The sequence below is a fragment of the Engystomops pustulosus genome, chromosome 5 (assembly GCF_040894005.1).
Source record: "Engystomops pustulosus chromosome 5, aEngPut4.maternal, whole genome shotgun sequence".
Lineage (NCBI taxonomy): Eukaryota > Metazoa > Chordata > Amphibia > Anura > Leptodactylidae > Engystomops > Engystomops pustulosus.
The window spans coordinates 42,640,416-42,655,459 of NC_092415.1; the positions used below are offsets into that span (position 1 = coordinate 42,640,416).

Consider the following 15,044-nt stretch of genomic DNA (forward strand, 5'->3'; position numbering starts at 1 on the left):
TCACTAAGATCGTGCGTCAGAAATCATTGATCTGGCGCTTCCCCGCACTGGTACGACAGAGTTTAATATCTTTTTTTTGTGGTGCATCTTTAGCATAGGGCGTGCGGCACAATTGGTCAAAATCAGTCCGACGACACGACTCCTAATTTGTGACGCACGGAAGCCTGCGCAGCTGCGCCACAAAAGGGTCACGTGTGCCACAATCGCAGCGCACACACTTCTCAAATACCTGTGCAAGCAAACCTGTGATTTGGCAATGAAGAACATGCACAACCGGCAAAGCCCTTAATAAATGTGCCCCATAATCATATGTATTCTAAGATGGAAACTCATATGAGGAAGTTTAAGGAAAAAAAAAATCTTTTTGAAATGTAGAAACAAAGGGGCGAATTTATCTGCCAAAAAAACTAAAATGACTTGTGCTACATTTATCAAGGTTTTTAGAAAATATTTTTGCCACTTTTCTGACCTGTCCCTGTTGTAAAGGGGCATGACAGACAGGCGATGGTCCGTGCCCCAAAAGTTAAGCACAACTAAAACTAGGTTGAAGGAGAAACCTTATGCTGCACCAAAATGTATCATCCTATTGATAAATCTGTCGTAGCAAAAGACTAGCGTTCTCTAGCTAGAGACTGGCAAGAATCTTGATTGAACAGACAAAAATTAAAAATAAACGATGAACAGTCTGTTAATTTACAAAGTGGAATAATGAAATACCAGTGAAACGCACAGTATGAACATTTCTTCTTTATTACATTATAATATATCAAGTATTGAAAGGTTTGTAAACAACATTTTCAGAAAGATTGAGCTAAACAAACCGGTTTGTATTTTTTTCCAAAAATCCATGGTCATCATAGAAATAAATATCAAGTAAAAACAAACCTAGTTTAGGCAAAAGAAAAACCCAGATTTGTATGACTCTTGTACTACACGTTTATAAGAACACGCTTGTGCCATACCCAATGTGATAATACTTGCCCTTCATCAACACATGACCCCTCCACATGGCATCTAATGCCCAAGTGGAGATGCATAAGTCACTATGCCCGTTCGTGGATGTAGTCCCAGCTCACATTCATCCATTCTTAGCTACAGCTTATACTGTGGTCCGTTTACTGTTTAAAGTCAAACTGCTAAAACTGTCTCTTCATTACCCCCATTGCCCGACATTAAGGGTCTGTTTCAATTTACTGTCCCAATTTCCGCTCAGCCGAACTCTGTATATGGGTTTGGGCCGGTAAATCCAGCCAACAAACATATTGATTTTTTTAGACGGTATACTTCCCAAGTTAAATGTCTCTAAGTGACGTTTTTCAAAAGTGTTTTAAAAGTTTTCTATTACTTAAAGGGGTTGTGTCCCTAACAATAATGGATGTCTGTCATTGGACCATAGCATTGTGAACATCTTTGTAATATACACCTAGAACTAATTTTGCCTAGTTTTCCATATATTGACTTGCCAACATCCCCAATGCATTTTCACTTTCATTTTATACTTTTCAACAGCTACGTCCAGCCATGAAGGAAGTCAGGCTCACGTTCCTTTAGCCGAAACTTTAAACCTGGGTTTATACATGCCTCAATAGCCGGGAATACAGCGTATGAACACATGCTGCTATATATGCTTATCTGAAAAGCCCAAGATTCATAGTTCTGGCTAAACAGGCCCAAGCCCATCCTGCTTACATGGGTGCTACCAGGGACATTCGCAAATAAATCAATTGTAATTACACCTGTAACCAATTTTGCCTAGTTTTCAAACATGTTCAAAAAGCTATGCTCTAAAGAGGGAGCTCCATTATTGGTAGTGACTAGAGATGAGCGAGTATACTCGTCCGAGCTTGATGCTCGTTCGAGTATTAAGGTACTCGAGACGGCTCGTTGCTCGGACGAGTATTTCCCCTGCTCGAGATCGAGCATTTAATTAAAAAAACACAGTGAAGAACAATGAAGAATAGAATAAAAACAGTGAACACAGTGAACACAGGATCATTTAAGTGAAAAACACAGTGAAGAACACAGTGAAGAATAGATTACAGATGTTCGGCACATCTGCTTACTTGTCGGAAGATACGCGCGGAACGGTGCGAACAAAATAGTATGTGAAGAACAATATATATGTGTGAAGAACACGGTGAGCAGCACAGAGACATGGGGCAGCGGCAGCACGGAGACATCGAGGGGCACGGGGAGACATCGAGGGGCACGGAGACATCGAGGGGCACGGAGACATCGAGGGGCACGGAGACATCGAGGGGCACGGAGACATCGAGGGGCACGGAGACATCGAGGGGCACGGAGACATCGAGGGGCACGGGGAGACATCGAGGGGCACGGGGAGACATCGAGGGGCACGGAGACATCGAGGGGCACGGAGACATCGAGGGGCACGGAGACATCGAGGGGCACGGGGAGACATCGAGGGGCACGGGGAGACATCGAGGGGCACGGAGACATCGAGGGGCACGGAGACATCGAGGGGCACGGAGACATCGAGGGGCACGGAGACATCGAGGGGCACGGAGACATCGGGGAGACTTCAGTGGAAGAAGAGCAGCGGATCCCGGGACAGCGTATCTCCCGACAAGTAAGCAGATGTGCAGAACATCTGCAATCTATTCTTCACTGTGTTTTTCACTTAAATGATCCTGTGGTCACTGTTTTTATTCTATTCTTCACTGTTCTTCACATCTGTTAACTTGTCGGGAGATAATATACGCGCGGAACAGTGAAGAATAGATTGCAGATGTTTGCATACATCTGCTAACTTATCAGAAGACATTCTTTTTCAATTAATTAACACATTTTATTCCCGAACCATGGTCCCTTTGAAAAATGCTCGAGTCTCCCATTGACTTCAATGGGGCTCGTTATTCGAGACGAGCACTCGAGCATCTGGAAAAGTTCGTCTCGAATAACGAGCACTCGAGCATTTTAGTGCTCGCTCATCTCTAGTAGTGACATAACATTTTTCAGAACATAAAAATTGGTCACCTATCTTTAGGACACCAACCTTCGTGAAAGAACCCCTTTAAATTCTACATTTGTATCGTATCTCAAAGTTAGAGGTTTTTGGTATTTCATGCAAATTATGGTGATGTTTGCCGCACTTCATAGAGCAGAACTAAAAATATAGTAATGTTACTATACAGAGGTATTTGTACAGATTTAGAGGGATTTGTATACCAGCTTTCTAAACTTCAAGAAAAAGAAGTCAACTGATAATACTATTGTGATGTAAGTTAAAGAAAGAAGAGTAATATTTTAACAGGTCAAAACCTTCTGACAATATAAGGATGTCCAACTCCAGCCTTATTACAGAACACTAAGGGGGGTACTGTATTTATCATTGGTTTTCCTGGGCTTTTTTGGCGTAAAAAAGTCTCAAAGTAGTTTCATTGAGGATTTTTGATACTTTTCACTACTAAAAAGTCTCTCAGGACTATTTTCTTCTCTTTCTTCTCTAATCTGCAGTAAACATAGAACTACTGCTAGTGCATCGCCATGCAACACTGTGCAAAACCAGATCCGTGACTTCAGACTTTTGCAAAATCTCATAGTTACTCCAGCCCCACTGGTTTATGTGCTGGGACTTTTTATGGGTTTTGAGACATTTTGAAAAAACAACTGTCCCAAGGAACTGACCAGATGATAAATAACCCCCTATGTATATATAGAGGCAAAAAGGAGGGGGTTCAACATATAGGGCATCTCCCATTAGAGATGACTTTTTGTCTTGTATTACCAACAACCGGTTCATTATTTTAGCTTCTGCCTCTCCTGATGTGTCAGTTTTAGAAAACCAAATGTATTCAGCATTAGATAAAAATTCTGGATCAACTTTTCGTGTTATTACTTCTAACAATGGATGAATAAATTGACAACTGGGTGTTGTCAGACTGTATAGCAACACACCCCCTATGTCAATTAAATCATACATTTATAGGAGTATATTTTATTGTAGTATCCTCATATTGCTACTGAGTAGTTATTTTACAGAAAATACACCTATGTATTAATACATACACACATCAGAATAGCTTACAGGTCCTTTTAAAGGAGTTTGGTCTGAACTGATATGGTCATATCACGTTTACGTTAATTTTCCACAAATTGTTTTGCAAGGGTTAGCAATGGAGTCAGGGCTATTGTTACCTTTAAGCATTACCCTTAGCCTTTAAGCCAACAAAAAATGTGTGGAAGATTGACAAAACAATATAGGAGCTTTTTATTTTATAAAAAAAAAAAAAAAATCTGATAATCAAATTCTCTCAAGGAACTTTATTATTGGAAGCTAAATTAAAGGAGGTTTTCCCATGATACAAGTTAGCCCTATCCACATGTAAGGGCCTAACTTGCTGATCGGTGGAGGTCTCGGTGAAAGATCACAAGATCACAAGAACAGGGGGGTCCGAAGTACAGCCGCTGGACCTGTCGTCGCTCCCCGGGGTGATCGGGGCAGCTGATCGCGCATGGCTGGTCTTCCCCGTTCCCACTCTCTGGAGCTGACTGAGATTGCAGTGCGCCGTACTGGGTCACCGAGACCCCCACTGAGCAGCAAGTTAGGCTGTGAATAGGGCCTAACTTAAAACCCCTTTAAACTGAAAAAGTCTTTTCTAAACACAAGAAATAATATAGAAATAACAGATACCAATAAATATCCATATCCGTCTCTTACACAGAATTTAACGGCTATTACATCAAAACAAATGGGTGAGAACAGCTGGAGATTTTATAAAAATTACCTAAAGTAGCTGAAACTTTTTATAGATACGATAGATTTGTTACCCTTTTTCTTAAGTTAACAAAATCAAAACGCTGATGTGAACCCACCTTGGCTTTGTTACTTTAGTTTAGCCATAAAAGTTTTAGTTGTATGGCGTTTAGACATGTAATAGGGGTCTAACAACTGAGCCTCCTTCTGATGTACAGTAGCTAATAAACCGCTCCGATCGCCATGCATGAGCAGTCACATTTCTATCCAAAATAATGGGAATTCCATGCCTGATTTTTGGGGTCGTGTTCATTCAATAAGTTTTCATCTCTGTGGACTAGTGAGTGTATATATCTCCATTATATATATATATTCACACTGGGTCCCATTTTATCTCATTATCAGTGGGGGGTTTCACTCCCCAGAACCATTGCCGACGTGACCCTTACAAAAGTCAGGTCAATAAAGTTGATTCTGGGAAAACCCCTCTAGGTATTTACCTCCAGATGACACAGTTTACAGTACAACCTCCTTACGGCAGAAGGATATTCCCGCTTAACCCAAGAAATCACCAATGTCATCAGCTTCTAATGTCATCCGTGTAGCAGATGGGCTTTTCCTATACATAGACGACGGGCTATTGCACAATTCATTCAATTTCTACATCATATTAGGCTATAGACTATATAAATATACTCACATTTGGTTATTTTCCCTTATGTAGGAAATGTCTTCAGAAGAAGAGTGATAGTTGTCTAAAATATTTTTATTACAAAAAAAACTCACTTGCAACTTCTTAATACTGGAACATGAGAAATACTACAGAATACAGTAATACACGCTATCTCCTAAACTTACATCTAGTTCATAGATACAATGATTTCAACCTAACTGATAAATGAGTGCAATCTATTTATTGTCATGCAACATTCCCAAGTAACCATGCTTGTTCTTACAATGTTTATTCGGATTACATGGTACACTACATATTATTGCATTGCGGTGCCCTGTTCAATTATAAGCAGCAAAGTGAATTTATACTATTAAACTACTGGAGTAAAAAGATCGTAGAAGAACTGCACTTTTTTTTTGGGGGGGGGGGGTAAGAACAATTTTTCTACAGTCTCCTTTGAAAAGTAAAATACAGAGCTCAATACTGATTTTTTTCTTGTTGCATTCCCCTTTCCTTTTTGTCAATGCTCCTCACATCTACTTGCCAGTAATGGGAAAAGTGATAAACTCCCATGTGTTAGCACTGCAAGTGTAAAGTGATGGTGGTTTGTTACCAACGTGTGACTATGAGCCGAAAGCTCTTAACTTAGACCAAAGTAGACTGTATAATATAAAGGGGAACAGAGTACAGGGATTTTTAAGATCTGGAAAGAGGAACCTTTCATGATTAGGGAGAGGGGGGACCCGACGAACAAGAAACGTGACTTTTGAAGGTACAAGGCCAAGGAGCTTCAAGGGCCCGTACGTTATCTTTCCCCATACAGAATAGTTGTTGTAGGCAAGGCAGGTTAAGATATTGCATTAGAACCAAGACATTTTAAGTATTCCCTCTTCAAGACACCCTTAGTCCTATGATACACCTTTAATATATATTAATATAGTATTCTTAAAATGCTTTAATATTAATTTAGAGGTATGAAGACCAAAGATGTCTGCTGTCCTTATCTCTTTTAGTAAATACTATAATATTCTGGATAATCTCTTGGTATATAACTGTGTTCCTCTCTTATCCTGACTAGATCGGGGTGTTATTAGTTGGGGGTTGTGACTCAATCAAGATCGGGGTGTTATAAGTTCGGGGTTGTGACCCATACGGAAAGGTCACTTAATTGATTTATACATTTCAAGGTATTTTCCATCAACCGCTGCACACCCTAACATTCTTACGTAATCCTGACCTGATCAAAGACTAGCTATTATGGGCAGATCTATCAAGCTGTCTGTGGCAGAATTGTTTTGTAATTTTTGAGTTTGTGGCCTGATTTCGGCCGGGTGGAGAAGGAGGGGGTGAGCACTCCTCAACCCTTTCTCTATATAGGAAGCAGAGCGGCTGCACTACAGTACAGGCAGGGATAGGGCCTGCTCAATCTCTTGCAGTTCAGTCACAGTGCAGGGAGACCCGGTGAGCCCATGGAACTGTATCCGCGCACAATACACCTCCATAGCAACTGTGGACTAGATGCCGTTTTTGCGGCTAGCTCACGGCCGCAAAATGTATGATCATGTGCATGAGGTCTAACTCTGCACTGTTCGATTTTGCGTCGAGAAAAAGCTTCCCCTAAAAGTATATTCCAATATATCAGGGCAATGACAATGTAAAGGATAGATTATCAATCCTGAATTTCTATAAGAATGCAAGTCTATCAAAGTTGTAAATGATCTGGGAAAGAAAAGGCGTATTAGACTGCGCTTCCAGTACAGCTCATTGGCACCATGATGGTGAGACAGCAGGTCACGTGTGTTCAGCTGCTTTAGCTAACACTTTAAGTGCGTTTCGGTCTCTGTTCACACTTTTGATTCAGTTTTACTAAATTGAGAGTACAAAGAAGACAGAATGAGATGAATTTGTGGTATGCTTGAATATTTACCAAATACGGACAAAAAATTATTTTAATTACATATTCAGTTCTGTAACAAAACCGCATCTGATTTTTATTTCATTAAAATGGATAACTTATAACCAGTATAGTTCCAAATGTCAGCATATGACAGATCTACTTGTTTTTCCCCCGACATGCATTAGTTTAAATAGAAATTTTTAAAAAAGCATAAGGCCATTACAGATGAGCGGACCCGAAGGTTCCTTTCGGGTGCGTCCCACGCGACATGGACATAATGCCAGCTGAACACGCAATCTGGCACATTCCGCCCCTAGCCAGCTAAATATGGCTGTGGGATACCTAGGGGACACCTCTGGCCAATCATAGCCATGGCAAGTTGGTATGGACATCAATCTGCCCGATTGACTGTTCGGCTGTGAATCCATCAATATGTCCAGGTCGCAAGGGAGCAACGGAACCCGATGCGCTCATGTCCCGCTCATCTGTAATGGGCATGTAATCTTATTATGACTATATTGCATAGATCTGCTGCAGCTCTCCAGAAGAGCACCCTGTGGTGACCTAGTATGTGGAATTGGAGTAAAAAAATTTGGTAATGGGCAGCCAAAGTAAATTACTGAAGGCAAGAATTTTTGGAATGGCATGATGGAGGTGCTGTATATTCTATGGATAAAATTATACTATACAATTAATTAAAATTCAATGTAACATTGTACTCTATTTCAGTTATGCTGACTGACTCACCAATATGTACTCACACATATAAGATCGTAGACGTGCTAAAGAGTTACTCGTTGGTAAGGAAGAAAACGGAAATCTCATACACGTCCAATGTAATACTAGTGGCTGAAACTTTAGTCAGGTGCCGGTTGAGGTTTGATAGTGACACTAAATAACGGTCAATTTAAGGGAGATTATTAAGGAATGCAGAATAGGTTGATTTTTTTTTTTGCTGAAATGTCTAAAGAAAAATTTCAGTATATTACATTAACAGCAGAGTTCATAAAATTTGAAAAATCCAGAAACAGACCTGTTAGGGAAAATGGTTTCCACGACAAAACCCAATTTGCACAATTTGCCATAAAAGGTAATTGTGTATTTATTTTGGGTGTAAACCTACACCAAGGATGCTATTTCACATATAAGAACCATATGAAGGGAAAAGGTGTAGGTCTAGGTTACTTGACAGTCAGACCGATACCCAGGATTTCGAGTAAACCAGGCTAGATAAAGCTAGCTTTAGACTGACTGTAAAATACATACAAAATGTTGACCATGTTTCCTATGCCCTTTGCATCATTGGACTCACTGCCTCTCTATGGGACTACTGTGCCATACAGTAATTATGTTGCCGGTACTGGACTGTATTTCTCATGTCCTAGCAGTGGGTTACAGCATTATACATGACTACAATGCAGTTTGTCGAATGATCTACCATTGCGTAATATATGACAGAATGAATATGCTGCCTAAAGCCCAATACCAACAATGGGGCACATTTACTAAGGGTCTGTCGGACACATTTTCATCGGGTTTCACAGGTTTTTTTTGTTTTGCGCTGAATTGCCCCGGGTTTTTCGCGCACGCGATCGGATTGTGTCGCATCGGCGCTGGCTGGCATGCGACACAAATCGGGGGCATGGACGTCGGACAACCCGAATGATTTGGACAAACCGCGGACTTTAAAAAGCAAATTGTTTCGCAAGATCAGCACTCGCATGCACTGGGAAGAAGAAGGTGAACTCCGGCGGATCTCAGCGGGGGAAGCGACACATGCAGGAAATTTGATGCACAATGTTGGTGAATCGCGGCAGCTCTGAATCCTTGTCAGACAACGCACAGCGGAGATCGCGATGGGACGGATAAGTAAATGTGCCCCAATGAGTTTGGTCGGACGTGCTCTGTGTCCCTGCACCAGATCTAGAGTCGCTGATAGGAACTGACCTGCTGAGTTCAAGTCAGTGATTCGGAGATCAGTCCGGTAAGGCCCCTTCCACACTTGTGTTGCAGATCACGTCAGAGTCTGATCAGGGTGCGATCAGGGTTTGGTCAGTGAAAAACGCACATTTTGCATCAGAGTGCAATCAGTTTTCAGTCAGAGTTTGTTCAGTGTCGCAGAAAATGCGCGTGAAATGGACTCAGGGCTGAGCTCTATCTTTTCTATGGCAATTGATGCGTGAAAAACGCATTGCACTTGCATTGCTCTTGCAAGTGTCTCAGAGTGCAATGCGTTTTTGATGCATCTCCATAGACTTGTATGGTGCGTTTTTCACGCGCGTGACTTGCAAAAGTAGAGCATGTCGAGATTTAAACGTGCGTTAAAAAAAACGCGCGTGTGTGCGTGAAAAAAAATGTAAGTCTGAAAAGACCATTGATTACAATGGGTCAGAGTGCAATGCAAGTTCTGCGCGTCAAAAGCACGCATAGAAAACGTGCGTGAAAAACGGAAGTGTGAAAGGGGCCTAACTCTCACAAGTACACAGATTGTGTCAACCCAAACACGTTTTTTTTAATATCGGGTTTTAGGCCTTATCCACATGTAATTGGGTTGCATCATTGTTTTTTAGTCAAAACCAGGTGTGGATACTATACAGAGATGAGTTGTAATAGAACAATTTTAACTTTTACTGGCCCATTTCTGGTTATGCCACAGAAAACAAATGCATATGACTGAAAAAATACTGACGTTTGAAATGTGTGGGGTTTTTTTTTTCATTTTTCTGATACATACTGTAGATATTTTTTAGCTCCAACCCACAAAGTGCCTTCTGACAATATTTTCTATCCTACAAACCAAGTAATATATTAGTATAATATATTCTAAACACAGTTATAGAAATAACCAATAATCTACCTACAAATCCACAAAATAAATTTACACATTGACTAGAAAATTGACCAAACTGAAAACAAAACCTCTTCTTCCTACGCACTGGAAAAAAAAATCTGAAATAATTTCATGAAACTAATTTCAAGTACTAACTAGGCTGATCAGGAGATAATATGTACATGCCAAACACTATGGTCTACGGTTCACATATCAATGCCCATAGCTTAACGTTTGCAGTTGGATATCACTGTGGTAGGTAGGTAGCTCAAGTATGGCTTGCATGTTCTCCCATGTTTTCGGCCATGCTTACAATGCAATTTGATCCAAAGTAGTTGCATAGTTTAGACGCATTTAGTTGTGCTTTAAAGCGTACCTCACAGTAGTGTTTCCAGCAGATAACGGAACTTTTATGACAGATAATCTTACAACACACATACCGTTAGAAATCTCCACTCAAGAAATTGAAAAAAACTAAAACCCCCCACATACACATAAGAAGAGAACCATCCAAAGCCACCAATTTCATCTGCTTCTAAAAAAAAAAAAGTAACTTTCCCTTAATGACATACCTAATGGTATCGGGGGCAATGATGATTGGGCAAGTCAACTACCCGATCCGTTTGCTTTTCCGGAAATAACCCACAGCCGGAGGGGGTCTCCATTAATTGCACATGCATTTGTTGCATCACTTTCCATATCAGCTGTGCCGATTGTGGAAGTCGGGAGAGAAAGCTGTTGGCCAACAGTGGTCTACTGTGTGTGGGAGGACCTTACTATGGACTAGAAAGACCACAACCCCACACTTTTTGAAACTGGTACCAATAAAGAGTTACACAAGAAACGCAGCATTTAGGGAGGCAAAGTTTTCTACTCCAGTCTAAGATAAAGTTTTGTTTTTTTAAGCAACCCAAGATTCTTCAAAATCTCATGAAGACAGCCTACAATGCCAGCCTGTGTAGTTCCCGTCACAATTTGCAGACATCGGCAGGATTCATTTGTACACTTTATCATTAATAAAATGCTCCCTGAACAAAAAGAAGAATCACTCCTAAATATTAAGATCAGGATATGAAACAGGCTACAGGAAGTGCTCAGACACAGTTACATGCTGTCTTTTGTTCTAGATCTTAGGGTGCAGTCATACATGCCACTAGAATTGTGTTAACAAATGCAACGCCAGCTTCCGGCGGGTGGGCCTCAGCCTAGTCGTAAATGCGTTTCCAGTGAAATGCATGTGCTCGGTAACCAGTACCCAATGACTATGATTAAAACAATGCACAATACTGGGTGCTGGTTACCGATCACACGCCTGTAAATGTTTATGCGATTGGGCCGAGGCATGCCCCAGATGCTAGTGGTATGTTTGACTGACCCTCAAAGTTTCCCATAAAAATAGGAGCAAAGGATCAGCTGTCTCCGACAGATGATGGAAAGCGGGGTTGTGCCAGGTTCGTCATGTCCAAATCAGATGCATCTGGAAGCAAACTTTGCCTCTCTTTATTTTAAGTACAAGCAGGCATGGTAAATCCGAGCTTGCATGTGTATGGAGGGATAGTGAGAAACAGCTGTTGGCCAACTGATTAGCTATCATATTGTTCAACCTCCGTAGCTCAAAGAAAGGACAACTAAGGAATGGCAGAGTAACTGTCTGCTTATGGATCTTTAGAGAGCGAAAGTCTAGCAGTCCTATCCTTTTTACTATTGGGTCGCCATAACTTGTGCATCTCAGGAGGACCGGCATTGTTATTTGCCCAATGATCATGGTAAGTAAATGGAGGGAGATCTGCCAACAATCACATACCCAGAGCGGGGGCCCATCTCAATCATTGCTATAGTCCCCAAGTGCCTTCCAAGTACACCATTTCCATAGTCGATCCATGAGGACCAAGGTGTATTGTTTCATGCCCATTCATTCATTCTTCATGATTATTGTAAAATCTGTGCCCGAAGTGAAGTGTAAGGGCTTAGGGCAAAGAATTATCACTAACAATTAAAAAATACCCCACAACTGGAGTGTAGTGGGTAAAACAGCAGTTGAGGTAACCAGCCCTCAATAACCCTGTAGCTGCAGATTAAAAGGTGATTTCACGTATGTCATATGCTCGCAGTTCAGTGAAAGGCACATGTTGCACAAGACGCCATATTGAACCTAGACAACAGTGTTTGATATTGGATTATCCTGTTTCTGTGTCAGCTTGGGTCTCTTCTTGAGAATTCTCAAAGGATGAATTTATTGCTTCCAGGAAAGGCCCAGGGTAGGTTTGTGCTAAGTGTTGCATTGCTTTGTCCGTATTCCCATCATCATTTGTGTCCTCCTTGGCGCCAAAGGCAGGACAGGATCTGGTTCGTGCATAATTTGGCTCTGCTCGAGTGTTGCCGATCATCTCACTGACTGTGCTTATTGGGGACGAACGCCACCTTCGCCTCTGCAACTGATCTTCTTTGTGTTTTATGGAATACCAGGCCAAAAATATAAAAATGAATCCTAAGAATTTCAGACCAGCTGCCAGTCCAAAATAAACAAAACGAAATGATGTCACGTTGTATTCCCAGCAGGATCCTTGGATGCCGCAGTCTTGTTGCCAAAGCATGCAAGTAGTATCGATAACAGCCCCAAAGTAAATTGGGGTAGGAATGTAAGCTGCAACAACAAAGAAACATGGGAACATTCAGTAATCGCCGCCTTGTCACACAATAAATGACCTGCGAAATCAATGTACACGGCCAAAGTAATCACGGGGATATGTACAGCTGCTTACAAGGATCTAGTTCACATAATTCCTATGTATTATGCCCAATTATTATCATACACTAGTGCATTGGGCGGCCACGTATGATGTAAGCCCACCCTCTCTGTCACACCATATATATTAGTAGGCTCCGGCCTCCTGATGTATCTGGTGTCTGGCTGTGTGGGTAAATATTTCTAGATAGAATTAGGCTATTACCAGTGATTGGTTGCAGGCTTATGCTGGAGTGCCACCCACTTTACCACCTTGCACACCCCCTTCACACAAACTAGAAATAATTGTAATTTCTGGCAACCTGCCAGGAATTGTGATTGTTTCAGAGCTTGTACGCCAGAAATCTGATGTACAAGCCCTGATAAATGTCCCCCAAAGTGTGCACCCTGGCTTGTATGTATGAATAAGGTTCCTTACACACTACCAAGTGTGATGCATCCAACTCGGATCACACTTGCAGCATGTGCCCGCTGGAATGTCCGCCCCAAATGCTGACAACCAGAAACTATCCAGAACCAAGCTATCCCCTGCGTAATACAGTAGCTTTATAGTATATGAGATTTATGACAATCCCATACAAACATAAAAAAACCCATCAATCTGCAGTAAATAAGTGACATTTATTTCTGATCATCATGGTGCAGAGATCAACCTTCACAATGTCAAAATCGCATTTATACATATCAGAATCCAAACAATTGCGGTCGATTTCTGATACTTGTGGAATGGCAGTGGGATTACCGCTGCAGCCCTCACTATTTCTAATCCCCCCTCACCTGATGGTCTAGAACAGTGATGGCGAACCTTTTGGAGACAGTGTGCCCAAGTTACAACCAAAACCCACTTATATGTCGCGAAGTGCCAACATGACAATTTAAGCAGTAACTTATTGGAACCTGCTGTATTACAGGTTTTAATTGTATTAGCGTCCTGAATTCACCAATACAATAGAAAGATGATGGAGAAATTTGGATTGTAGCTTCCCGCCAGGGTCCCCTGAAGAGGAAGGATCAGGGGACCCAGAGCATGAGGTCCAGCGATAATCCATCTCTATCCACACCTTCTTGCTCCTCCTGTAGTCCTGGCAGCCAAGGATGTTGCTTTAAAATAGCACTGAGCATGGCAAGGCCTGGGCTGTATTGGATCACAGGGGAAAGTCTTGAGTCCTATCTGGCAAACTAAATTGGGGTGAAGGCCTGGGTGCCCACAGAAAGAGTGCCATAGGTTCGCCACCACTGGTCTAGAATAAGGATGAAAGGAGTTTTTGACTTCAATCTATATGCTGGCAAAACGTGCCCACTTACCCACTGGGTGGCAATACTATGGCTAGGGGCCGACTGCCAGAGAGAGTGGGGCCAAAAGAAAAACCCAAATCAGACCCATTAATCCAAAGTGTGCCGTGTATGTCCCGCACAGACTTGCATAGACTGTGGAGTTTGAAGTCAGCGTGCACGGAGCCTTACTAAAATCACTGAAGTCATTGGTCCACATTTATAAAAACTAGTGCAGTCTGTACTGTTGCGTGTGCAGAGTGGCCTAAATTTCCCAAAAACTGGCGCCCAGTCTTCATTAATTTGGTGCCCCCTGCGCTGCTCGGGAAGTGTACACCATTTTCTTGGTGCACTTTGTTCATGCTGCAGAATATTTAGTAATATTGTAGCCAAATATTCTTACAATCGCATCTTCTTTGTCTAAATGTCACAATTGCCTGACTCACTCAGAATCTACATGTTAAAATAGGCTTATTCTCACATCAACAGCCCAACAGCACCTCCTAGTGGACAGAAGGCAGAACACGTGATAATTATTTTGGAAACTGTTGATGTATTTCCATAAAACTTATACATTTTTTAAAAGGTTAACATAGAAATTGTTATGGTTATGTAATGGTTATGCTAATATCAATGTGATTAAGTTATACCAGATTTTAGGGCCAATTAGTTTTAAACTATAAGTATAAAAGCATTTAAGTGCTGCAGTTATAAAGAAAACCGTTTGGACTAAAGAAGGAGTAACCGGTTGGAATATAAGGAGACTGTTTGAGAGCTGTTTGTTTATAGTGTCCTATATGCATTCAGAATATTATAGAGCAGGGGGAGAAAAGTAGATTGTACATAGTGTCCTATCTGTAGGCAGCATGTTATAGAGCAGAAGAAGCTAAGCAAATGGTTTATAGTGTC

The 15,044-nt window shown here is 41.4% G+C and overlaps 1 protein-coding gene across 2 annotated transcripts in view; it reads right to left on the bottom strand.

The window, feature by feature from the left end:
• Positions 1–4,243: 4,243 nt before the first annotated feature.
• The window catches only part of SLCO5A1 (solute carrier organic anion transporter family member 5A1), a 77,819-nt gene continuing 67,018 nt past the window's right edge, over positions 4,244–15,044 (bottom strand). For both annotated transcript variants that reach the window (XM_072151760.1, XM_072151759.1), the window contains one exon: positions 4,244–12,761. In XM_072151760.1, coding sequence (XP_072007861.1) covers positions 12,295–12,761 — 467 coding nt within the window. In that variant the 3' untranslated portion in view covers positions 4,244–12,294. The remainder of the gene's footprint in view (positions 12,762–15,044) is intronic.